The sequence below is a fragment of the Acanthochromis polyacanthus genome, chromosome 2 (assembly GCF_021347895.1).
Source record: "Acanthochromis polyacanthus isolate Apoly-LR-REF ecotype Palm Island chromosome 2, KAUST_Apoly_ChrSc, whole genome shotgun sequence".
NCBI classification, from domain to species: domain Eukaryota; kingdom Metazoa; phylum Chordata; class Actinopteri; family Pomacentridae; genus Acanthochromis; species Acanthochromis polyacanthus.
In genome coordinates this window covers 1,837,383-1,864,775 of record NC_067114.1, presented here as the reverse complement: position 1 = coordinate 1,864,775, position 27,393 = coordinate 1,837,383, and the positions used below count along the sequence as shown (strand labels likewise).

The 27,393-nt window shown below is 40.0% G+C and overlaps 1 protein-coding gene across 1 annotated transcript in view; it reads left to right on the top strand.

Moving 5' to 3' along the window:
• LOC110956566 (A disintegrin and metalloproteinase with thrombospondin motifs 7) overlaps positions 1–27,393 on the top strand; it is a 147,151-nt gene that overhangs the window by 68,822 nt on the left and 50,936 nt on the right. The window contains exons 10-19 of the mRNA XM_051936592.1: positions 1,812–1,904; positions 2,586–2,731; positions 6,378–6,547; positions 6,624–6,757; positions 9,725–9,845; positions 12,371–12,615; positions 15,372–15,513; positions 20,472–20,598; positions 23,517–23,730; positions 25,505–27,181. Coding sequence (XP_051792552.1) covers positions 1,812–1,904; positions 2,586–2,731; positions 6,378–6,547; positions 6,624–6,757; positions 9,725–9,845; positions 12,371–12,615; positions 15,372–15,513; positions 20,472–20,598; positions 23,517–23,730; positions 25,505–27,181 — 3,069 coding nt within the window. The remainder of the gene's footprint in view (positions 1–1,811; positions 1,905–2,585; positions 2,732–6,377; positions 6,548–6,623; positions 6,758–9,724; positions 9,846–12,370; positions 12,616–15,371; positions 15,514–20,471; positions 20,599–23,516; positions 23,731–25,504; positions 27,182–27,393) is intronic.

The window sequence follows — 27,393 nt, the reverse complement described above, 5'->3', positions numbered from 1 at the left end:
AAACCGGGACCTGCTTGTTAAAGACCTTCTTTTACCTCATTATGTACATGTGGTGTCTTTTTATAGGCAGAAATGAGCCAAATAAGCCATCTGGTGTCCAACATGAGGCCCGTGGTCCAAAAGTGGTCCTCCAGAGGGTCCAATCCGGCCCTCAAAGTGGAAAAATTACAGAGAACAGGATTTACAGACAAATGTTCATTTATAGACTTAATGCTTTATCAGTGCAGCGTGGAACTTTACAAACATGTAACTTTGTAAAACGATTCACTGACTGAACATAGCAAACAAACTTAACTTATGAGACATGTTTAGAACAGATTTTTAATAGAAAATATATCTTTATTTGATCTCTCAAGGTTAGTACTGTTTTTAGAATATTTACTGACTCAACATAAAAAATATCTGCAGCCTGTCCCCATAGTTGTTGTATAATATCTATTTTTATTTCATGTTCCATTGAAGGTCCTGTTTTTAAAATCTAAAATGTATTAAAATATTCATGCATTTAAAAAAATCTTTACTAGCATGCATTACCATAATCAGTCAAACTAGAATTCAGGAATCTGAAAATGAATATGACAGTGATAATTATGTACATAATAAAAGCTTTTGACCCACTTAGATTAGCGGTTCCTGCTGCAGCTCGACGAAACAGAAATGAGTGTTTTTAATGTTGTTTCAGGTCAAACGTGTGCAGGAAAGATGAACTTTAAAAAACTGTGTTTCAACAGAGGAAACGTGAAAAGCAACTAGAATGCAAAAGAAACACTTCTGCCTTTAAAACGTGTGTTATTTTAGCAAATTAAGCAGTTTCCTAAATGTTTAACTGTAGATGAGAACATGAACACTCACAGGTCTGTGGATTAAACATGAAGCTCAGCTGGGAGGTGTTAGCTTAGCTTAAAGCCTGAAATCCTGACTTTCTATAAGGTGAACAGACTCTGCCAGGATTCTTTAAAGCTCACTTACACTTCATATCTGATTTGAATAAAAATCAGAGACAGTCGTGGTGATTTGTTGGCGGAGCGGCTCCATCTCAAGCCTCCAGGAATTTACTGCACCAATGAGTAATCCACCAAAAACCTGCTGTTAAACCCCAGTATGTGGCTTTAGCTCTTTGATTCCAGCACAGATCAAACAAACATGAAATAAGGAGTTAATTAGTCAGCTGGAGAGTTTGTTTTTTAACTTTCTGGACAGAGCCAGACTTCCTGTTTGCACTGTAAGCCAGGCTAATTGACTTCAGACATGAGGAGGATAACCCTGAAATATCTCAAAGAAATGCTGCTTTAAATGGGAGACTTTGAGTTTAAGTGCACATTTTACATGCAGAAATGTCTTTGAAAAGCATTCTAGTTGGACTGTAGGAAGAGCAGAATTCATCACACGCCGCCCAAGGCCACCTTTTCATACAGGAGGACATCATGATGGAGATGGAACATCAGCTGGATGTAAGCCTTATCTGATGTGCTGCGTGCAAACAGAGGATGGTTTTATCTCAGCAAGGACAAACATGAGGCTTTGTGAGGCGAGCTGCACTTCATCTATCAATACTAATGACGTCTCTTTGAACTCAAGTGGAACCGCAGAGTTCAGGCAAACATCGGAAGTCTATGGACTTCCGAAAAAAGAATCTATGGACAGACAAGAGAACTGGTTAAATGCAGGCTCAAAGAAAAATACCAGCAGCCATAATAACCTACAGAACACTGATGGTTTTAATGGCGTGTTTCTGCCTGTGTGCTCGGACAAACCGGTAAAAATGAAGGAATAACGTGTTGTGGAAATGAGACTGTAATCTGTTTTCCCAGAACGTCTGCAGCACTCTGTGGTGCAGCGTGGGAACAACCTGCCACTCAAAGCTGGACGGAGCTGTGGACGGAACCAGCTGTGGAGACGGAAAGGTGAGTTTTCCAGCTAGTGGCCATGAAAGGAGGGAGTGGAGGTTGTAGTCAGATGCAGATTCTGTATTTATTCATCAATCACGGGATGGTGGTTGCAGGTAGAAGCATGCCGCTGGCTGCACACTTCACACAGCTTCTCCTCTCTTTTGGTACCATTTTCAAAGTCAACTTTACCACAGGAAGCAGGCTAGCGTCGTATCACAGTGAAAATATAGAGTCTGGGTGAGGATTTGGATCATACGGTGTTTTTATTTTTTGGTGAATTTGGCCTCCCTGCATGAAAATGTTCAACTTAAAGAAATCCCACTGCCACTAATTTGCACAGTGTTGTTGTATTTTCTTTGAAGAAATCCAGACCAGAATGCTTTTCTCCTTGCAGCAAAATAATGATTGTTTCTATATTCCTTACTTTGTTTATATATTCCTTTCTAGCTGTAAATTTCTGTATGCATTATATTTTACTACTGTTTTTTTTCCCTCCCTGTTCCTCTGAGTAGTTTCTTTCTTTCCTTATTATTCTCTTCCTGATTCTTAGGGTGACACCAACAACCCAAACCAAATCTCTTTTTGTCGCCTACGTTCTTGGCCCTTAAAGCTGATTCTGATGAAGTGCAGCCAAACCATTCTCTTCTCCAGAGGACATTTATTCATTAAAATGTAAACTCTGATGTTTTTTGCCAGTGGTGTTTCAGCGGGGAGTGTGTCGCGGTGGGATTCCATCCAGAGAAAGTGGACGGCGGCTGGGCGTCCTGGAGCGAGTGGTCGGCCTGTTCCAGGACATGTGGGGCCGGAGTCCAGAGTGCAGAAAGAGACTGCGATAACCCCGTGTGAGTAGGCCTGTTTCCTTATTTTATTCTTCCTAATTAAAATACAAAGTCTGCGCATCTGAATCCTAATTTTATCTGCCATGGATTGAAATTCCGTCCAAGCTTTAATCGTTGATAAGAATCAGGGGTCAAATAAAATACTTTTTCAAACGGTCTTGTCTTGAGATGAACCTGTTTTGAGTTTGAGCAGAGCGGGTGTCCTCCTTTGATTGATGTACAGATAATGAAAGGAGCAGCAGGATGTTATTTAATTCACACATTTTCATTCTCCAGTAGCCCTCAGGTGACAGTGTTACTGGGAGATCAGGTAAAGAGACTCCAGACACCGAGGCAGCGTATTTGAAGAAAAGTAACTTTTATGAAACTTTGTGAAGGGAAAAGCTCAGACTGGCAGGGAAGCAAACTATAAAAAGAAGAGGTTGCAAAATTCAGGCAGGAAGAATCCAAGAGAGTTAATCCAATGAGAAAACAAAGTAAAACCCCAAAGACTTCCCGAATGAATGCAGGAAAGACGACTAAAAAATGGAGAATTGGGAATAAAGGGAGCTGATAAGATGAGACAAAAATAAAACTAAAGGTGAGAAATCAAAATAAGACATAATAATGACATTTATTTATGATAAACAAAGATTGAACAATTTAATGCAAATCACATTAATAATGAAAGTATTCTATTCTGTTCTACGCTATTTTTTATTCTAGTCTAATCAAACTAAAATAATTCAATAAATCCTCAACAAAACCCAACATCATGACAAAGAAACAGTTGTTTAATCAATATAGTGAAGGCAGATGGATTTCAAGATATTATATTTACAGCAAAAAAAAACTTTTATTCATATTAAAAGAGAAATAGTATCCACTGGCATGCTGCAGTATGAACTGATTATATCTGTATCAGCCTGAAAACACACATGCTACTCGACTTTACCACGGATCATTAGTTACCTCTGAATAAGAAAAATGTTCCCACTGTTTTGTCTGAAATGGAAAATATGTTGTCCTTTTAACTGACGTCAATAAATGGAGATAACACAAACGTCTGAAGAATTTAAGAGTGAGATGTAAGACAAAAACAACAGGACAAAAGCGGGACAGAAATGAAATGCAATATAAACTGTGTGGTGCATTTCTAACACCGGGCTTCATAAAACCTTCCTGTGTAATTACTCGTCCTTCAAAATCAAAGCTTTAAAAGATGCCACTCAGTCGTTTCAACCAAGAGCGTCAGTTTGTTTTTAAAAGTGGGGGGGACGGAGACCACAGCACTTTGAGAAAAAGTCGAAGAACGGCAGCAAAATGCCACAAGCTGGATTCAAACTCACAACCACCACACCAAAGGCAGAGGCATAAACTGTTGAGCTATCCGTACATGCTGGTAGAAAGGTCTGTGGGCCGCTATAGTACTAATTCTCCCGGGCCGAAATTTTGCCCCTGCACGCCTCTGGTCGGAGCTTCCACTTGGCACAGGCGCAAATTTAGCATCTGCGCGTTTTTTTTTTGTTTTGTTTTGTTTTGTTTTGTTTTGTTTTTTAACCTCACGAAGGTGTGCTGCGTGTCTGTGCAACTCTCGGCCGAGTGCGGATGGTGCGTTCAGGAGCATCGGAATTTTCTATACTGCTGAAAATAACTGGGTTTACAACGGCTTACATGTGAAGAATTTGAATGTGTTGGAGACAAAATGACCCCTCACAAAAAGTGGGGGGGACACATCCCCACCGTCCCCCCTAAACTGACGCCTGTGGTTTCAACCATTCAACAAAAACATGATTGACTCTTCTGTTGATGGTTCAATAAAACCTGTAAAAGAAAATCTAAATGAGCACAGCTAAAATAATCTGGTCATGGTTTATTCAACCACCGTCTGATATTCTACATTTGACACCTTGTTTCCAATATAAAGAAATAAAAGGACAGTCCAAAGGCAAATAGAGTAAAATTCCTGCTGTCTTTTGCCCCTTTTATCTGTTATGTAGAATGTTGTAATAACTTTATCTCTACGTGCAAATTCTGTGGTGCTTCAGAAAGTTCTCGGCCACATCTGGAAACATGGGCGTAGCTCCATTTAGGGGCTCAGCTGTAAACTATAAAGCCTTGTACTGATGTCCACAAAAACTCAAATGTTTGAAGCTATCGAAGACAAAAGCAGAGGAAAGCTTTAAGCCGGGCTGCTGTTGCTCCAGGTCAATGTAAGATGGCAGAAGAAGCCGAAACTCCAGCTCAAAGCTCTTCTCTGATTGCTTCAAACATTTCATCATCCTCCAACACCAGCATCTCCTTTTCTGGACAAAATATCCTCCTTTCATCTGCTGTCACCAACCCTCATCTAACTTTTGAAAACCATGTCAAACATCTGTGTGAATCCTGGTTTTTCCACCTAAAGAACATTGCCAGACTCCATCCTCCCTCACGCTGAGAAGCTCGTCCACGCCTTCATCTCCTCCAGAGTGTACCATTATCCTACTAGAATCAGAAAACATGGACATCCCTCCACATGCTTCACTGGCTTCCTTGTACTGCCAGCATAAATTATAAAATTGCTCTCATCCCTCATCAGTGCATTCATGGAAACGCCCCACCACACCTGAAAAAAGTCCTCACTCAGCAAAGCCCAACCCAGAAAACACGCTCTGCAGATCAGGACCTCCTCCACCCTAACAGGACCCCACAGACAGCAGCTGCTTTTGAAAAAAAACACCTGAAGACCTTCCTTTATAAAGAGGCTTTTAACTTTAAGGACTTGCTGTAAGAGCTTTGAGATTTCTTGAAATGGAAAGTGCTCTTTAAATATAATGTGTTATTATTATTACATTAGCGTTTTTGTGTACAGTGACAGAAGACTTCGGGAAGCAAGTTGTTTACCAAAGCAAAGGAGTTTAAGTATCTCAGGATCTTGCTCATGAGTGATGAGCAAGAGGATTGGTTTAATGTCAGCAGTAATGAAGGCGTTGTATCGAACCGTCATGGTGAAGAGGGAGCTGAGCTACAAGGAGAAAATCCTGATTTGCCTTAGAGATAGGATGAGAAGATCAGACATCTGGAGGGAGCTCAGAGTAGAGCTGCTGATCCTTCACCTCTAAAGGAACCAGTGGAGGTGGTTTGGACATCTGATTCAGATCCTCCAGGGAGACTTCCTTTGGTGGAAGTCAGTCATGGGCTACTTCTTCAAGGATGAGCAGAAAGAGGACGAATTTGCGAAGAAAAGAGCAGCGTTCTTGTTGAAGCAGCAGAAGAAAGTCGAGAAGGCTCGACTCCGTAAACAACAGCAAGAAGCCGAATCCGAGCTCAAGCGAGATGGGAGGAGACCCCAGGGTAGAACCAGAACTCACTGGAGGGATTATATATCTCATCTGGCCTGGGAATGCCTTGGGATCCCCCAGGAAGAGCTGGAAAGTGTGGAACATCTGGAATGACCTGCTGTCTCCACGACCCAACCTCAGATAAGAGGAAGACGATGGCTGGATGGCTGGACAGAAGACTTTATAGTTTACAGTTGTGCCTTAGAACAGGATGGGAGTTGTGTTGCTTGTTTCCTGAAATTTTTGAATACTCTTTCACATATCTACATTTTTTTCTTTATCAAAGTTTTCACACACAAAAGTCAATAAGCTGCACTAAAATTATGTTTTTTTTAACCATCTCTCAGTCCAAAGTACAGAGGGAAATATTGTCTTGGAGAGCGACGAAGGTACAAGATCTGCAACACGGCTCCATGTCCTGAAGACCTGCCCACCTTCAGAAACATCCAGTGTAGTCATTTCAACACGCTGCCCTACAAAGGAAAGTTCTACAAGTGGGAATCGGTCATCAACAGAGGTGAGAAGATCAGCTTAACACAGCTTAACACTTTTAGATCTGGGGTCACAGCTTTCCTCTTTCCAAACCTCCTCAGTCAGCCCCTGTGAGCTGCACTGCCGTCCTCTGAACGAACATTTCTCTGAGAAGCTGCGGGACGCCGTGACCGACGGGACGCCGTGCTACGAAGGCAACAAAAGCCGAGATGTGTGCATCAACGGCATCTGTAAGGTATCCAAGCTGCCCATACTAGTCCACGTATTAGCTGATAATAAATACTGCTTTTCATCTGTTTCCTCCGTCTTCTTGCCTTTGATTTTCCATTCTTCTGTTTAAGATAAGATTTCATTTCATTACAGTTTTGCTCTGCAGTGTATAGATCTGAGCCTAGCCTTGTTTCCTCTGCAGGCGGTTGTGTGTACGTTTGACATTCTGCGTGACAATGAGCGCGCTGATAGAAAAATGTGTTGGCTGTTATCTTTCCAGATAGCGGCCTGTTGTTGCCGATCACCCCGGGTTCAAATGCCACTCACTGAGTGGACAGCAGACGAACTCTGGGCTCTGACTTCATGACATTTTGTGACATTTTTTGTCAGGCGCCCATCGGCTCCCTGCTGCAGTTTGTGTCTTGGAAAGTCAGATAAATATTTAAAATAAACAGTTCATGTGTGTGTCCAATGGGCTTTATTCAGAGTATAAAAGCAGTCTGGAGAGTGTAGCATGCTTCTATCTTATATTTTAGTTTTTTTCTGTGATGGAACGCAACTGAGGACATTTTTGCAGATTCAGATTAATATTTAAAAACATAATCCAGAAAAATATGTGATCAAACTGATAAATAATTGATTTGTCAGGGGACTTGAAAAGGTGCCCAGGAGAACAGAATTAAGAAAATTTCATTCATCTCTAAGCAGAAATGCAGCAATAATTATTCCTCTGCTAATACATTTTATTAAAGCTCCCCTGCTGTTAAAAATCACGTTTTTTCGGGTGTTGTTGATCTGCTGGAAGACACAAGAGCAAAATAAGCAGTCGATGTTTGTCGAAAAGCACAGAATCAGACTTCAGAGGTTTCGTTTATAAGAAACCAACAAAACTGATCCTTTGTTGTTTTAGCCTATATGGTTGAATTCCTTAGATTTTACTACCTCCAATTAGAGTTCAGGGGTTTTGCAGTGTTGGAACAGAGTAGTAGGTGAGCTGGTGTGCTCGTGTTGCAGAGAGGTCGGAAAGAAACATTTATTTCTATGTTAAAAAAAAAAACGCTTCTACTTTTCAGACCTGCTTTCTGTTAATCTGTCGGCTTCGTGTCTGAATGAGCTTCCTGCTGACATTTCTGTAAAAGTCACACCAGAAATCTCCCTAGGTTGAACCTGGGAGCTTTTCCATATCCTTTTTATCAAATTCAGACGGTTATTTAGTTGATATTTTAGTAATATCCAGTCATTTTTTATTAATAAATGATTGTTTCTATAATAAATAATTATGGAATTTGACAAAACTCTTTTTTTCTTCCACTTTTAATAAAAATGGATGCAGTTAAATCCCATGGACTTCAAAAGTCCCTCTATTATAGATTGACCCGGACAATTTTTGAGTCATTCTGGACAATTTTCTTGTCGTTTTCAACAAGTTTAGTGTCATCTTGGATCGTTTCTTGTCATTTTGGATCTTTTCTGTGTCTTTGGGATAATTTTTGAGTCATTTAGGACAAATTTCATGTGATTATGGATCCTTTTCAATTCATTTTGGACAATTTTAGAGGAATTTTGGAGGATTTTTGAGTCATCTCAGCTAACTAAAACGAACACAATCCAAACTATTTCAGAATCAGCTCATTTTATTCTTGTTTAGCTCATTAGAAGGTGGTTGGTGTTAAATTCAGACGGTTATTTAGTTGATATTTTAGTAATATCCAGTAATTTTTTTTATTAATAAATGATTGTTTCTATAATAAATAATTATGGAATTTGACAAAACTCTTTTTTCTTCCACTTTTAATAAAAATGGATGCAGTTAAATCCCATGGACTTCAAAAGTCCCTCTATTATAGATTGACCCGGACAATTTTTGAGTCATTCTGGACAATTTTCTTGTCGTTTTCAACAAGTTTAGTGTCATCTTGGATCGTTTCTTGTCATTTTGGATCCTTTCTGTGTCTTTGGGATAATTTTTGAGTCATTTAGGACAAATTTCATGTGATTATGGATCCTTTTCAATTCATTTTGGACAATTTTAGAGGAATTTTGGAGGATTTTTGAGTCATCTCAGCTAACTAAAACGAACACAATCCAAACTATTTCTGAAGCAGCTCATCTTATTATTGTTTAGCTCATTTGATTTTGATTTGGACGGTTATCCGGTCACTTTATTAAGTGATTGTTTCTACAATAAATAATTATGGAATTAGACATTAAAAAAACCCTTTTTTTCCACTTTTAATAAAAACATATGCAGCTACACCCCCTGTCAAAAGTTGTAGGACAGGTTCTACTTTATGTGAATGAGACAGTGTCCCAAAACTTTTGACAGGGGGTGCACATCCTACTGATTTCAAAAGTCCCTCAATTATACACTGACCCTTGTGATATTCGGCAATAATAAATGTAATCTGAGTTCTTTTTTTGTTTGTTTGTTTCTTCTGTTATTTTCTCTGAGCATCAGTGATCTTTGTCTGATTTTTAACAGATTGTTTAAAGACAGCAATGTTCCATATCCTATTTCTAAAAGGGGCTTAAATAACGATGGGAGAACTTCTTTTACTGCTGCCTTTACTTTCTATTTGCATCACGTATTTTGCTGTCATCTGCAGCAGCGCTAGATGAGCTCAAACAGAAGCGATAAGACAGCCCAGGCCGGTGTTAAGGATTGCCGTGCCTTTTATTTGCACAACCTGCCAGATAATAAGTCAAACCTGCAGGGAAGCGTCTGCTGTCGTACCTGTTCAGGGTTAATAAAGTTTCATGTGAGCGATCGATTGAAAAATTTGTCGCCAACCTCGTTCTTCTGAGGAGCAAATGAAAAGTGACATTCAGTCCCAAACAGCAGCACCGTGTTGTTGTTGTTCTAATCTGTTGTTGTGTGTGTGTGTGTGTGTGTGTGTGTGTGTGTGTGTGTGTGTGTGTGTGTGTGTGTGTGTGTGTGTGTGTGTGTGTGTGTGTGTGTGTGTGTGTGTGTGTGTGTGTGTGTGTGCTGCAGAACATCGGCTGTGATTACGTGATCGACTCCAACGCTGTGGAGGATCGCTGTGGGGTCTGTCACGGGAACGGATCGACCTGTACGACCGTGAGGAAAACATTCCAAGAGAGTGAAGGACTCGGTATGTTTGGGTTTAACAAAAGGCTTCTTGAGCATTTGACACGTCACAATAGGAAAAGTGTAAAGAATAGTTCACTATGTTGTTGCTAGAGAATGTCTGCTGTGTTAAAGGTCAACAACCTGTCAGCTGAATGTGTTTGATCCAGCTGGAAGTTGATGAAGGTCATCGTTTGTCCACAAGAAGCACACACTGTATTGTCAGTATTTTCTGGAAGTGCTGGTGAAGTTTAGAAAAAAACTGTAATATTTCAACACTGCTAGCTAAACTGTCTGTTAAAGTAGACAGCTTTGAAGAAACCCCCGTTTTTCCTCCTCTTAGATACGTTACTATAAGCCCAAAACACTCTGAAGAGGAATTTTTAGCTTTCATATCTCCATTATTTGTGTTAATTTGACCATAAATCTGTATAACTTCCCCCCCTTTCTTCAGGATTAACAACTAAAACGCTGAACACTTACATCTACAAGTTTTAGGGTTAGAGAGAAACATAATTTCAGTTCTGTATGTGTACGCATGTAGTAGAACCGAATATAAAGATGATTTGACTTTATCATGATCTTTTGTAATGTTAATTCTCAGTTTGAATAATATCCATATCATGTGCAATATTTTATTATTTTCACTTCTCAGGTGTTATATTTTATGATCACACGTAACATCTCCTTTTCATTTGCAGCATTTTGATTCCAGTTTTTCACTTTCCAGCACCGTATTGTCAGCGTCATGAGAAACGTTTCATTTTCAACTCGTTTTTCAGGCGCAATATTTCAACTTTATTATGTGAAGGGAGATTTGTTCTGCAGCAGCTACACAAGATAAAACCAAAACCAAATAAAAAAAATGTGAAAAACAAAATGAAACTGTAAAAACAATAAAATATGACACAGAGCATAAGACGGGGACATGAGCAGCAATCCTGGTCATTCATTTAATCAGGTGGATTTCAGTGCAAACAGTCACTTATTCAGCAGCAGCAAGACAGAACAAAGTAAAGACAGGATAAAGTGCATCAGCAAAAACACACTTTATTACCTCCTCCTCTTCTCAGCGTTTAGAGCTCAGATGGAGGCACAAAGGAGAACTTGTACCTGTTTTTTGTGGCCAAACGAAGAGAAGGGGAGAAACTTGTACTCCTCATTAAGAGGATGAGCAGCATCCATTAGAACAGACTGAGCTTTCCTTTTAACTTGTGTATTTAAAATGTCTTCAGGACTGTTAAAACACAACCAGCTAATTTAGATTCTACTTTCACTATCCTCCCGAGGGAGTTCTTGGCCTCGTTGCCGTGGTTACTGGTTTCATTTTCACGTGGTATTACCTCGGTGTACACTGGAAAAAAAATGCTCGTCTCCAAACAAGAAAAAATCAATGAACTTTTACCTTGAAGTGAGTGAAGAAATCTGAAAATAGAACAAGTGGAAAATGACTTGGTAAGATTTCTTGAAATAAGAGATGATATTTAGAATATTGAGATCTTAAAATTAGCTGTTTAAACCTATTTTAAGCTCTGTTTTACCAAGATTGTCAAATTTGTGTCTTAAAATAAGCCAGATATGCTGAAAAAAGAGCAGTTTTTCACTCAAAATAGATTTTTGCGTTCACGTAACCTCCTAATTTGAGATGCATTAACCCTCCTGTTGTCTTCATTTACGGACACCAAAAAATATTGTTTCCTTTTTCTTTTTTTTTTTAAAATCCAAAAAATCTGCAAAAAATCCCCCAATTTTCTGAAAATTTGCAAAACTTTCAGGGACAAAATTCCAATAATTCCTTAAAAGCTTCCCTTAATTTATTTTTTTTTTAAATCCCCCAAATTTGGCAAGAAATTCTTGCAGATGTTTTCAAAAAATGAGTAAAAATCTTCCAAAAAAATCCTAAAAATATCTGAAGTGATTCCTTATATTTCAGTAAAACTTCTAACATTGTCTTTAAGAACATTCAGAAAAAAAATCAACCAAAATCCAGTGAAATTTGCTGGATTTTGGTTGATTTTTTTTTGTGAATATTCTTAAGAAGTATTTTCAACATCTTTTTCCACCAAAAAATGTGGACATCAGAAGTTTCACTGTGAAAATGTTTTTTCCCACATCTTCAAACTTTAAAACGGGTCAATTTTGACCCTCAGGATGACACGAGGGTTAAATTTATTTCGAGTTTTCTTGTCAAATTGAACTCAAACCAAGATATTTTCAAGATTGTTTGACTTAACAAGATATTTAAGATGCATTGTCTTAAAACAAGTCGTTCTGTGTTGCTGAAATGTCACCTGTTCAGAGAATTTATCTTAAATCAAGTGGGACATTTAGACTGAAAATAAGACACATGGACTTGGTAAGATTTTGAGTTTTTGCAGTGGAACTACCAGTGTTACATTTTGCTTTTCTATTCTCGCCTTATTTCAGATCGTGTATCGTAGTCCTGTCTTATTGTTGTTCTGCTTTTTAGGTGCTGCATTTAATAAGGTTCTGTCTGAATTTCTTTCAGGATGATTAAAGTTTTCTTTGCCTTCTCTTTCTGTCCTTCAGGGTACGTGGACATCGGGCTGATCCCAGAGGGAGCCTGGGACATTCGGATCGAGGAAGTGGCCGAAGCTGGGAATTTCTTGGCGCTCCGAGGCGACAGCCCCAACAGGTACTTTCTGAACGGCGGCTGGACGATTCAGTGGAACGGAGAGTACAAGGCAGCCGGAACCGTGTTCACCTACGAGAGGACGGGCCACCTGGAGAACCTGACGTCACCTGGACCCACCATGGAGCCGCTGTGGATTCAGGTGAGATGAAACCTTTTTATCCCTTTGTGACGCCTGTCGGTGCTGAACTGTCCGTATATTCAGCCAGAATATACTGATAGTATGACAGAATGAAAGCACATTCAGCAGAGGAGTCGGATCCGGCGGCACCCTTTACAAACCTCACAGGAGCTGATCTAAGCTGGCTGCTGAACTGTAGGTCCTGAGATGGAGTAAAGAAAAGAAGATTAAAGCAGGTTTTTACAGTCTGAGACACGTTTCTCAGCTGTAACGTTTTGGACTTTTTTTAGGTTACAGCTTCATCCTCTGCAGTCAGAATAAGGTCTCCTTCAATGATGCAGCATTTTTTCTGCACATATTAAACATGGAGAAATGTTTGCTGCCCTGAGATGACAGCAATGCTCATGAATGGAATTGTGATTCTGCTCAATTATTACGGATGGATGAATGGATAGATGGATGGATAGATAGATAATGTGCTTTTAGGCACTGCATTTCCTAATATTATCATTTAGTCTGGCATGATATCTATCTATCTCTATCATCTCTCAATCCATGTCTCTCTCTCTCTGTCAATCCATCTGTCTCTATCTCTTTATCGCTCTCTCTGTCTTGATCATCATCTCTCTCTTTGTCTCTACAGCCATGGCCATAAGTTTGGACACAAGTACCATGACGCTTGTGAATCTTAGAAAATACCACAAAATTGTCACTTACAATATAAATACCAGTCATAGCCATCAACCAAAATGAAATACAGATATTTCCAGTGCATAAATTTGATGTTTGACAGCGAATAGTATATGAAAAACTTTCATCAGTCAATGACAAAATTTGTGCAACAATTTGCAGTTAATATTCCAATGTCAATATTTGCTGTCAAACATCAAATTTATGCACTGGAAATATCTGTATTTCATTTTGGTTGATGGCTGTGACTCGTAAGTGACAATTTTGTGGTATTTTCTAAGATTCACAAGCGTCATGGTACTTGTGTCCAAACTTATGGCCATGGCTGTATCTCTGTCTCTATCTCTCTCTCTCTTTCTCTTGACCTCTATCCATCTATCTCTCTTTATCTCTCTCGCTCTCTCTCTCTCTCTCTCGCTCTCTCTCGCTCTCTCGCTCTCTCTCTCTCTCTTTATCTCTCGTTGGGAAAGTGACAGAATCGGTGGAAGTCTATATTTTCTGCTGCAGAGCTCCAACATGTCGACAGCTCAGAATAGAAAGATGAACTTCAGTCACTCACACAGAAGACCTAAATCTGTGAAAGGCGGGAGAAACAACCTTGTGCATTTGGCTGAGGGTTAGGTCCATAAAGATGTGGTTAGGACATGAATACGGTCCTGCTGACATGGAGGATGCACTTCAGAGTAAAAGCCATGGGCAGTGTTGATTATTTGTTGTGATCAATGAGGAATGTGTCAAAAGTGCATGAATTTCCCATGAATCTTTGATGATGTTAGCTTGGACTGATGGGTTTATTCTGCCGAGGCGGAGCTTGAAATAAAACCTCTGGTGAAAATAAAGTTTACCTTATTCAGATGTCCAAAGGGTGTTTTTTTTTGTTTTTTTTAAATCTGCTAGACAACTCGAACAACAAGCGGGATTTCCACCTTGAAGCTTTAGTTTACCTCGAAAGCCACGGGTTCAGTTTCATGAGCAGCGAGCCCAAAGGCGCAATCTTCAGTCTGACCGTCAATGAACCCTGGTTCAGCTCCTTAATTTAACTCTCACAGCGCAGTTACAGCACTTAAATTTACGATGTTCTACGTAAGGGGAGGCTAATCATCCTGACGGGTCTGGTGGAGCTCAGGATTCAACCAGAGAATCTACAATGCATAGATCAATACATGAATCAGATGTAGTCACTGCTGCTGCATCCAGTGTCAATCAGCTCCAGTAGTTTGTGTTTCTGTGTGATGCTGCAGGTGTTAAAGTCAGGAGGAAGCTGTGGACAACAAACAGGAATGCAGTAAAAACCTCAATTACCAACAGAAATGTCCATCGACGGGGTTCATGAAAGCAGGACATACTTCTCATAAATCAGTAACCGGAGCAGGACTTCAAGATCAAACTGACAACTTGTCAAACAAAAGCCTTCAGACTGCTTTTATTCTCGCTGCAAAGCAAGCACAAGCAGTTACTATAATGATTTATGATGTTGAAAAAACAGCTTTGTCAAGAAGAAATGCAAGAGGAAAAAAACTCCAGTGTGTTTCTGCAGAAAAATACTCAGTTTATTCATCATCATCGTGCCCATTGACCTTTAACCTCTTTGTGTATCCTTTGTAATGTGCTTTTATCGTGACCTGTTTTCCTCCTATTGTCCTTTATTGTGACCTATTGTCCTGTTTTGCTGTTGCATTTTCTTTGTGTATACTTTCTAATGTCCTTTTGTTGTGACCTATTGTCGTATGTTTCACTGTTGTGTGTTTTTTACCTGCCTAGGGACTGTGGATATGAATGAGCATTGTTGCTGTAGTCTGGCATATTTACATCTATTGCTGTCTAAACAGGCGTTCATTAACGTGCACTGTCCCTAAATAAATAAGAATATATTCTTCACGGGGATGTCAGCCTCCTGTGAAAAACAAGACGCTGTGTTTTTGTACTTTCTCAAGTGAAACTGTTCTTTTTAAACCTTTTCTTCATGGCTCTGTGAACGGCAAATGTGAATAAAGGATTCATAGTTTGACCTAATTTCCAGCTTAATGGGAATATTTAAGATGGAAGATTTCTCCTAAATTTTTAAATTATTTTCATGTGTGTTCCAGCTTCTCTTCCAGGAGACCAATCCAGGAGTGCGGTACGAATACACCATCAGTCAGAACGTCTCCGAGGACGACAGCATCCCAGCGTCGCTTTTCTCATGGAAGTACGGTTCATGGACTGAGTGCAGCGTTACCTGTGGAGCAGGTGAGAGAAACAGCTTTGTCATAGCGGAGTAGGAAGGGTTAGAGAGAGAGTTAATCTGGGATTCTTGTTTTTGAGCAAGTGTCCCAGAATCCGTAGAAGCAGATTTAAAAAGCTGACGTGGATTTTATTCCAAGTCTGAGTCGATGTTTTGACGGCAAAACTTTATTCAGACAGACTGAGTCCTATTTTTATGGCTACACAAACTGTGCTGTATTGGCACTATAGGTGGAGGAAGATGCAAAGCAGGAGTCCTATTAATATAAGATTTAATTTGAAATATCGTGTCGGGAAGCAAAACCGAAATGAGATGGAAATGCCAGAACTTTGCAAAACAATGCTTTTATCCGTTTTGCAGCTAAGAAGGTTGCATCCTCTGCTTTCTAATTCCTGTTTCTTCTTTGGCTTTCTGCTGCTTTTCTGTGATTTTGATTGAAAGCTGTTGTTTGGTTGCCCGATCAAAGCGGTCACAAAGAGAAAAAAAAAACTAAATAACAGAGCATTAGTAAAACTTTGTGAACTCTTTGACCTTTTCTCCATGCTCAGAATCATGCAGACCTGTTCAGATGCAGTTTATGGACAAAGAAAGTTTCATGAAAGTTGAAGGAATAACTTCTTACAGCCTCTTTTGAGGAAAAAAAAAAAAGATCCCATTAAATCTCAACCGCAGTTTCCCAGGGGGCATGTGGGATGCTCTGAAGTTAACTGGAAGAATTTTTTTTTTTGTTAGTGTCAGAGTGTAGCTCCGCTGAGAGCTCCCACATATCATATGAAGATATTCACCGAACCAGAAAGACACGGAGACTGTAACTTTTTACTTGCAAGGGTAACAGCACAGTGTAACAAGACACATTAGTGCGAGCTACACAGACTGCTCCCATACGAAGTTTATTTTATACACAAGCAGAAACGAAAACATAGCATAAGATAAGAAATAGCTCGAGTTACACAAGGGGGTGTGCTAAGCTGTAAGAGTGGAAATATACTGACTAGAAGAGCAAGATGTGTGTGTGTGGATATGTAATGAAAATTATTATATAAAGACACTATATACAATCAGTTAATGCCCTAGGGCTTGATTATGATAAATGTATTTACAAATTCAACTCTAACAGTTAGGGTAAGACTAAAATTGAGCTTTTTGACCATCAGATTAAACATTACATTTGATGGAGACCAAACATCACAAACGCATGTCCACTGTGAAGCACGGTGGTGGCAGCATCATGATGGGAAGTGTCGCAGCATTGGGAAGATGAGATTCAGGATTAAATTAATGCAGCAAAGTGTAGGGAAATCCTGGAGGACAAACTGATGCAACCTATGGAGAAGTGTGACGTGTTTTTCCAGCAGGACGATGAAAACCTGAAACTAGATCACAGAGAATGCAGCAGTGAGTGAGAGATTTTGCATTGGAAATGAAACGTAGTGCTGCAGTTTATCATTTCCACATTACAACTTCCAGATCAGAGAGTTTCTACAAAGGAACACAACATTTAGATCTGGAATTGAATGATATTGTGTTTTACTTAAAAAAAAAAAAATACAAAAAAGCAAGACAAAATATTGCAAAAAAACAAAATGACAAAAAAGAGACGAAAAATTATACAAAAGTTACAAAGTGACAAAAATATGAACAAACGAGACAAAAACTGACAAAAGTGGTGAACAAAATGACAAACGATACAGAAAACGGGGAATAAAGCAAAACAAAAAATAACAAAAATGAGACAAGCGAGAACAGGAAACGCAACGACAAAAACGTGAAACAAACCTTGTCAGAAAAAACAAGACAAGACATGACAAATATAGACACAAAACGACAAAAAGAAAACAATCTGGTATTTTACTTTCTGATCCAAACAACTTGTCATAGTCTAGAAATGATTTTAAACAGTTTTACTAATTTACAATCAGTCATTTTGAAGTCATTATGAAGGTGGTTGGTGTGGGAGAGGAGGATGCAGAGGACAGGGTTAGATGGAGGCAGTTGATTCGCTGTGGCGACCCCTGAAGGGAAAAGCCGAAAGGAAAAGAAGACAATCAGTCATTTTTCCACTTTAAGGGCCGGATTGGACCCTCTGGAGGACCGCTTTTGGCCCACGGTCTGTTTTGGAGGAACTACTTTTTGTCTGTGGTCGTCACGGTTTTCCTAAAGTCGGAGGTGAAACTTTTTACTGCGAATGCCTTCAGAGCAACAGCTGTAGTTTTTACTGTTTGCACTGACTGAGCCGTACCTGCACAAACCAGCCTGCCTTTTTCACCGTGTTGCAGTTAATCCAGTATATTGCTGGAGTTTAGAAGAAATCAGGCAGCATATATGTTTAAACCTCACCTGCGTCACCAGCTTTAGTATCCAGGTTTTCCATTAAGAACAGGAAGAACAGCTTGGCCCTTACAAGAAAATCTTTTTCACTTTAAGTTCTGACAGCCTGCCACACAAAGCCGTGTCCTCATTATCATATTCACAATGCATTAGGGCAAAATGCTGCAGTACAAAATCACCGAACACTCTTTAAATGGAGGTTATATTCAGAGAAAAATGACACGTAATTACCATGGAGAGCTTTTTCAACCTGACCATGTTTCTTTCCACCTCCCTCTGGCTCTCAGTCCGGTGCACTCGTCTTTATGCTTCGTAGAGACGGAGGTGTAAATTAGCCGTCAGATGTAGATTACGGCCCTCGGCGGGGTCGGAGCAGAGGCCGTCGTGGAGGCGGAAGCTGCCTGCTCTGTCGGGCTGGAAGTCGTGATGGGAGGCATGATGGAGGGGAGGAGACGCACCTGCCCCGGCCTTACAAATCCTTTAATGCACTCATTGTGTAGCGCTGTTTGGAACCTGGCTGTCCTGTTTCAGCTTGGTGGCAACAGAAATGTCCAGTTTAAGATAAGATGAGCCTTTATTGATGCCACAGTGGGGAAATTTCACAACAAAAGGTGCAAACATTTAAGGAATGTAGTCCAAAATATACATGAGTACTAGTTATAGAAATAACAATATGAGAGAAGTATTAATATTGCACCGATTGTAAGTAGAAAATACCAATACAGCACATGTTCTAGTATATTTAGAAAAACGGATATCGCACAGGACTTTTAAAAGTACAGAATGTTCATCAAAATTTTACATGCATGTTCATTTTACTTTTAGAGTGACCTGCCTGAGGAGATCAGACCTGCAGAGTTCTTTTGTTTTTTGTCTGCATTTATTCTCATTGTTTAACTCCACGGAAGAGGTGTCAACATTTTATGAGATTAATGCATATTTTAGTCTTGCAGCCAAATATTTTATTATTTAGTGCATGCAGACCTGCACAGTTCTGTTAATAAGCTTCAGTGTACCGCCGGCGGTACACCTACTAATTTGCATAGGAATTTCAAGAATGTCCGACGGGTGCAAACGCGATTATACAAACACTATACACCGATGGAAAGCTTAGATTCTCATGAATCCGCCGGTATAAACCACTTTCAGATGCGATTACCACAGCGGGTGAGAAAAACACATTTGTCCGACAAAAACAAATATTCATCCATCCGTTCTCTATACACGGCTTCAAAGCACACAGCGCGACTCACATTTCCGGGTTCATTATTATACACAAAAAAAGATTCCACAAAAAACGGCCATAATCCAACCTTTTACATCCAGATGACACAAGCCAGTAAACTATTTTGTCCAAAACATGTCCTAAAGTCGGTATAAAATCCCCGAATCGGTCGTTTTCAAGGAAATGCACCTCCCGATGCGCGTCCAATATTCCCCGTATTTTTCGTATTTTTTTTTATTTAAAAATAGAATATTAGCGATTTTTTGTACTGAAAACGGCTGGAATTGACTGAAGCTTAAAGGGTTAAATCACTTCTTAAAACCCATATTTATAGACTCGCTGTTGTGAAAAGTTTACTTTTCGTTTTAATTATTTCTAGTGTTCTATTCTGTTTTATGCCCTGCTTATTTTAGACGTTCTCTCTTTTTTTCCCAAACTTTAGCTGCCTGTTTTTTTGGTGGGATGTCTTTAATTCATATTTTTTTATTTTTAATTTCTAACTTTTAATCTTCAGTCTTATTCTTCCATTTTTAAACTGCCTTGTTCCTTTTGTTGTGATGTGTGCTAATCTAGATAATTATTAATTAGATAGATAGATACTTTATTAATCTCCAAAGAGAAATTCACAGTTCCAGCAGCATGAAAGGCAGAGAACATGAGAGCATGCAAGTTACAAATAAGACTATAATAAGAATATAAACATCTAAACATCTGGCAGTTCAACAGTGCAGTTGTGCAAAATGACCGTGTTCCAGTCTGCAGCAGTCTGTTTTTTCACACTTTAGTCCAGCATGTAGATGTGAGTGTGTGTGTGGTAATGTGCTTGTTTGTGCGTGGTTTTAGTGTGTAGTGAGTCCGGAGTTTTTTGTTTTATTTTGTCCATTTTATCGCCCTCCCCGGTTGGTGTTGAAGAGCCGGATGGAGTGGGGGAGGAACGATTTCTTCAGTCTGTGGAGCAGGACAATGACAGCAGTCTGCCACTAAAGCTGCTCCTCTGTCTGGAGATGCTGCTGTGCAGAGGATGACTTGGGATTTAATTAATTATCATTTTGACTATTTATTCTATTTGACTGCTCTGCCTTGTCTCCTTACATCTTGATTGTTTGTGTTCATGTTTTTACTGTCATGATGCCATATAAATAAAGTATTTTTATTATTATTATTACATACCACAGGGAATATTATCTTTGAAATGTTTTGCTTAAGAAAGTAGGACATTTATTTATGTTTTTAAATCAGTTTTAAAAACTTGTTTAATGTGGTGGAAAGTCCTATTTTTTTTGTCTTGTTTCATGTTTAGTCATCTCCAGTTCTATAGCATAAAATGTAGGATGTCTTTAACTCTTACTGAACTACTTTTTGCTTACAAGGCGTCACAGAAGCTTTTCTCCGTTCTCGCTGGTCTTCCAGGTGTTCAGAGGCAGATTGTTCACTGTGTGGAAAAGACAACGGGGATAGTTGACGAGCATTTCTGCGACCCTTTGACCCGACCTGACGATAACCAGACCAGCTGCAGCCGGGATCCCTGTCCGGCCACGTGAGTTTATCTTCCAGACACGATCTACAAGAAGATCACGGACGTGTACTCAGAGAGACATTTCAGTTAATCAGTCAAAGTTTGTTCCTATAGTCCTTTACAACAGCCCGAAGGGTGACCAAAGGGCTTTAGAGTAAAACAAGAGAATAACTCAGAAAAAATACAGTAACTTAACCCTCCTGTTGTCTTCATTTACGGGCACCAAAAATGTTTGCTTGTCTGAAAAAAATCCACAAATTCAGAAAGAAAATCCCAGAAAAAAAAATCCCTGAAAATTTGCAAAACCTTCAGGAAGAAAATTCCAATAATTCCCTAAAAGTTTCCCTTAAAAGTTAGATTTAAAAAAAAAAAAAAATCCCTCAAATTTGGCAAGAAAATACTTATAAATATTTTCAAAAGATGAGTGGAAATCTTCCAAAAAATCTTAAAAATATCTAAAGTGATTCCGTATAAATCAGTAAAACTTCTGTTTTCTTTAAGAACATTCACATAAAAATAAAACAAAATCCAGCAAATTATGGATTTTTCGCTTTTCTCACCCCTGAGATAGACACAACCCAGAGGTCCACAACTTACAAGTTCTGGTTTTGATAAATCTTTTTTTTTTTGCTTTGGCTGATTGGAAATCCAAGATGTGTTCAATTTTTTTTCAGTGATCACAGGTGTGTTTCTTTCTCAGTTTCAGGGAATACTCTACTTGTCAATTTAAAAATAATGCCGTTATTGGTAGGTGATATGATTTTACTTTGAAGTTATGTTGCACCTCTTTGCTGTACCGTACGAAACTGCCGGGCTCACATGCGTGGTGTTTTTGTGCAGCAGAATTGTTCATGTGGCATTTTGAAGAGGAAAAGTTCCATCCTTAACTTTTTGCAGTTTTGAAAGCAGAACCTTTTCACGTCCGATGTAGGTTGCATTTTTCCTGAGGACAGACGGGAACAGTGAAAGCGCTGACAGGTTGCTGAGATCAAATAACCACCTTCCCTCGGATATTTTACCTTCACACGTTTTGTTACGCCAAAGTGCAGCCGTGGTGGTAGAAACGGCTCATTTTCCTCTCAGAACAGGACATTCTGGCAGCGAGTCGCCACCAGTTTTATTGCTTCAGAAGCTGTCAGGCACAAAATGCACCAACCCTGAGCCATAATTCACCATTTCTGTCCATGTCCTGGTGGGTTTTTCTGTTGGTAAAAGTTCTTTGCATGAAGGACATCAATAATTCATGGTGGGAAACGTTTTAAGAAAGATCGATTTTGACATTGACAGTTTCCTGTATTTTACCGACTGTGATGATCAAGGTTTTCCTTTTTACAATAGACATCTAGAATATCTGTAATTCTTGCTTTCATTGTTGTTGGAGAGCTGTGGAAGTCAAGTACGTGAAGTCCTTGCACACGTATGAACTCGCTGCACAATTGCAGAAATTCTTACTGAGTTCATGTCAGAAGAAATCAGCTGTGATGTTTTCATTGGACGATTAGACCCATGCTGACTGTTTGAAATCAACACTTTCATGGCCACTGTTTGTTTTGCAGTAAACCAAGAACTATGTGGCCCATTAGCTGTAGCTTAGCACTTTAAAGCAGCCAGCAGTGTTTTCCTTTAACACCCACTGTGTACTGTCCTCTACTGGTGAGTTTGCAAATTGCAGCTAAATATCTCTGCCTTCTCTCGAACCTTCCAAGCGTGTCGGAGAACCGAAGGTCGCTGCTGAAAATGTCACTCTAGAGAAAATGTTCAGTTTGTCCAATCATGGGATTGTTCTAATGCAGGGGTGTCAAACATGCGGCCAGCGGGCCAAAACCGGCCCTCCAGAGGGTCCAATCCGACCCGCAAGGCAACTTTATGAAGTGCAAAGATTCCAGAGAAGACATTAACTGCAGATTGTAAATTAGTAAAACTGTAAATTTAAAATCATTTCTAGACCATGACAAGTTGTTTGGATCAGAAAGTAAAATACTAGATTGTTCTTTTGTCGTTTTGTGCCTCATTTTTGTAATATTTTATCTCGTTTTTCTTGTTTTTTGACTGACTTTTTGTCATTTTGTTACTCATTTTTTTCTTGCTTGTGTTTTCTTATTTTTGTCTTTGCGCTTTGCTTTATTTGTTGTTTTGTGCATTGGTTGTCATGGTTTTTTTTTGTCTCGCTTGTGTTGTTCGTCAGCTTTTTTGTCATTTTGTTACTCGATTTTTGTCATTTTTAGAATCTGCTTTTTTTGCACTAAAACAAAGGAACCATCAGGAGTTGTGGTTATTTATAGGTTCTTATGCTGTGGTTTTACTGGTCTGGTCCACTGGAGATCAAACTGAATGTGGAACCTGAACTAAGATGAGTTTGACTCTCCTGGTCTAATGTAGCGAAATCATGTTTCTTACGAAAGTGTTACTTACTTTAACCGACAATTCAGAGAAGGTTGGTTACCTTACTGACATGTTTCGACAGCCTCTGCTGTCTTCTTCAGCAAACATCAGGATGACGCTCTGAAGAAGACAGCAGAGGCTGTCGAAACATGTCAGCAAGGTAACCAACCTTCTCTGAATTGTCGCTTAAAGTAAGTAACACTTTCGTATAGAATATAACGACAAAATGAACCTAATCCAACTAACATGTTTCTTATTTTCAGGCGATTTTACACAAACGAGAACAAATAAAAAATGCTACCTTGTATTTTTTGCTTCTAACAATACAGTTCATAACTCAGAAGGTAAAAATGTGTGTTCAAAGGGGTCAGAAAAATAATTTACTGAAGCAAATCTTGAGACATCGATTGACCGTCGATCCCGTTGGCACCTCAAAGACACCCTTTGGTGATCATGTGCTTCAGACGGTGGAACCACACAGCCATCAGCTGGAACATACTGCCATGTTTCATCACAAGCGCACTGTGACATTGGAAGTCTTTACATGTTCTGTGCAGATGGTGGGTTGGCGAGTGGCAGAAATGCTCGGCGAGCTGCGGGAGCTCGGGTCTGTCTAAAAGGACGGTTCTGTGCATCCAGGCGGTCAGCGTGGAGGAGCAGGAAGCCCTGGAGCCCAGCGACTGTGAACACATCCCCAAACCTGAATCGCTGTCCTCCTGCAACACTCACATCCCCTGTCCGGCCGACTGGACCGCTGGCGGCTGGTCGAAGGTGAGTCTGAGCTGGAATACGAAGCTTCTGTGCTGCTTCAACAAGAAATGAAATGTAAATTCTCCTGCCTTTAAGCAGAAACATTCACAGCTACTTTCATGGATGTTTCTGAGAAGAATAACCACAGACAAAGTTATTCACGGTCTTATGTTCTAGTTTTTGTGTTGGCACATTTCGTCATTGTTGCAGCATTTGTCACAAGATATTTTCATATATCAAGCTTTTCAAAACTCGTTAAAAGCTTTAGTGTCACAGGTAATAAATTATATTATCAATGATGTATAACCTCATACCAGCACAGCAGAGATTGATCAATAATCATTATTTTGTGTCCTATTGAATTAACTGGCAAATATGCCGAGGCTATCGGCTTGTGTTTTGGAAAAAACTGGTCAACATTTTCCATCGTTTCTGACATGTCTAGACCAATCAGCTAATTGATTAACCGAGGAAACGATCCACAGATTTATCAACTATGACTACATTGTTAGTTTCAGTCCAGACGCACTGAGGTCATTTCTGTTGTATTCATCTGTTTATTCACACTTAATACTTGAAATAAATCAACGACCTTTTAAGATTTCCTCAGATACTGAGACGTGCTTGAAGGTGTTTTGAAGCAAAAGGAAAAATATCTGCACTTCCTCGTCTCACCTAACCTTTCTCCCACCGTGTCTGAAAGTCATCACTTTGTCCAGACTGGAATCTATACAGCTGTTAGAAATGGACATGAATCTTGGTTCAGATTTCATTCTGTCCCACAGCTGTAACTTTTCATGTTGTCAAATCAAACTTTGGTTTGTCCAATATTCTGGTGTCCGACCAAATACCAGCAACTGCAACTTTTTACTGTTGGCTTTATCTTTTTTAAATCTTTTGTGTGTCGATTTAGCTTTATATTCAGATTACAAATTACCTTAATGCTTTTTTTGCTTCATGTAAAACACGTGGAATCGACTTGGTGTTAAAATGTGCCGTCCAAATAACCTCGTCTTGCCTAATTAGCAAATGTAGGCCTGTACACAACCTCATCTAATTAGCAATCGTTAGCATGCTAAGAACAGTTTTACAATACACATAAAATGAACCGGAATATACATAAACATGAGATATTCAAAATGCTGAATTACAAGATCCTGTACGTGTGGAGATTTTAGATGGAGTTGATCAATAATTTCATGGTGCAAAGTGATTTTATGACAGTAAATAAAGTGGTCACGTTGCTTCACACAGACGCTAACACAAGTGTGAACTATATTTGGTTGTCAATCAATCAAAATGTATTTGTAGAGCACTTTACAACACAAAGGAAGACCAAAGTGTTTTCCAACAGCATAATAAAACAATATAATTTGGATTACTAAAAACCATAAAACCATGAAAATCATAAAGCCATAAACCCAAACTGCAGCACAGATAATCGTACCATTTCTATGAGACATTTGGGGATGACGTGAAAATAAAAAACAGTCCTCGGATTTGAAGGCACGTCTGAAAAGGTGGGTTTTCGGTTTGGACTTGGTTGTGACCTCAGAGGTCCAGAATAACTCCAGATGATCAAGGTTTTATTTCACAGCTGCTAAACTGCATATGACTTCCATAAGAAGATCAGGCCAGCAGGATGACGTCTGTTTTTTGCTAACTTTTTAAGGGTTAGATGTCTGTATTTACATTTGCTTGGCATGTTTTTTTTTTCTCCAGACTGGAACTCTGAACTTTAATAAATGCACTTGGGACATGTAATTCCTCTGTTCCTGTCTTTTCTCTCCTGTAGTGTTCGCTGACTTGTGGAAGTGGAGTTCGTCACCGTAATGTAACCTGCTCCAGAAACACAGGCGTCGACTGCGACCCGCTGAAGAAACCTCCAGGCGTCGCCGCCTGCTTCGTCCAGGACTGTCCGCAGGTTGTGGATAACTTCGGAGGCATCGACTGGTCTGGGAGCGGCTGGTCCAGCAAGGAAGTGCTCAATGAAATCAACCCCATACCTGAAGTCAAACCTCCTCCCAAATACGCCACCAGAGCCCAGCCGAGAATCCACAACGACCTCAACAGCGTGGTTGAAGGAGACTTCCACTACCACAACAACATTGAAAATATCGATAATTCTCAAGAAAACCGCGTTCAAGTGGATGATTTTTACTATGACTACAACTTCATCAACTTCCATGAAGACTTGTCAGATGACTTTGAGGATAGCGTTCCACTGGAGACTCTGCCGACCCCCAGCGTGAAACAAAATGCTGACGTGGAAACTCCAGAAGCTCCCATTCCTACAGCCTCAAAGGCCACTGCCTACACACTGAGAACTGCAGAACCGCAGAGCACAGCAGTGCAAAGAGGGCAGGAGACTAGAAATACAGCAAGAAAAGAAACCGATTCTGAAGATGTGGATGACTTTCTTTCTGAGGACTATCTTCTGCCTGTGCATACGACTCACACGCCAACATTCAGAGACACACACGGCAAACTGTGGAGGCCTGAAAACACGAGCACAAAGCCTGGTCTGGTTTTCTCTACAAAGCAGCCCACACAGGATGTGAAATGGGGGCAACATGGAGAGGAGGCTGAAAAGGATGTCAGTGTGAGTCCAGAACATGCTGCTACTACTCCCAGACATCCCACTACACTCACTGCTATTGTCTCTACAACAGCGAGTTCTCAGGAGACGGATGAACGTCACCATTATGAGTATATCTATGCAGATCAGGATGACTTGGAGAGTCCAGAACCTTTAGGACCTCCCACGCCAGAAACTATAATTCAGGTTCAGGCTGAAATCCCACTGGATGAAAACGCTTCGGAAATACCTCAAACAACCACTCGGTCTGCAATAATTCCAGTTTCCTTCACCCTGGAGGATTCGGACATGGCTAAGACTCATTTTAATCCAATATATACCACTAGTGATGCTAATTTATGGAATACTGACTCGGACCTCGGTGCGACCTCGCCTCCTGCCTCTGAGAAATCGACTCCTCTCCCTATTCCCTTTCTGCTAAACTCAGGTAACCAAGAGGCCTCTGATCCCACATCATTAACTGGAACAGAAATCATACCTCCTACAGACCTGGACGGAGCTACTCGGCCTTCTCCAGATCACTTCCTGACCGCTACAACGGAACCGATAACTACAAATCCTGCTTTCACTGAAACAACTGGAACCGGTTCTGCATTTGACTTTGACTATAACGAAATAGTCGTTCCTCCGGTGGTGAGCAGCAGCATTAGCGGTGATCCTGACCCTTCGTACCGGCTTCCAACAGGCACAGAATCCACTCCCGAGTACTTGGTAACGCTCGTACAGCATGTTGAACCACCAACACCTGCTGTGTCCGTCTCCTCAACCCACCCACCTCTTCTGTGGACACTTCCTGTGGCAGCATCCGTTCCAACATCAGCCTCCACACAAGCCACCAGAGCTGCCTACTGGGTTGCCGGCAACTGGAGTGCTGTAAGTCCGCGTTAATTCACACCTTCTCCTTGGTTTACCGCAGACACAATGTGACCCAGTGCTAATGCAACTAATGTCAGTTTACATAATGAATGTTCAAGGTGTGTTTACCGATTGGTTGCATCTGCGCGCATGCTTGCTCTGCGGTACAAAACACAGAAGGAATCTGCATTTATTTGCATCACATGAATATATTCTTAAAACCAGAATGC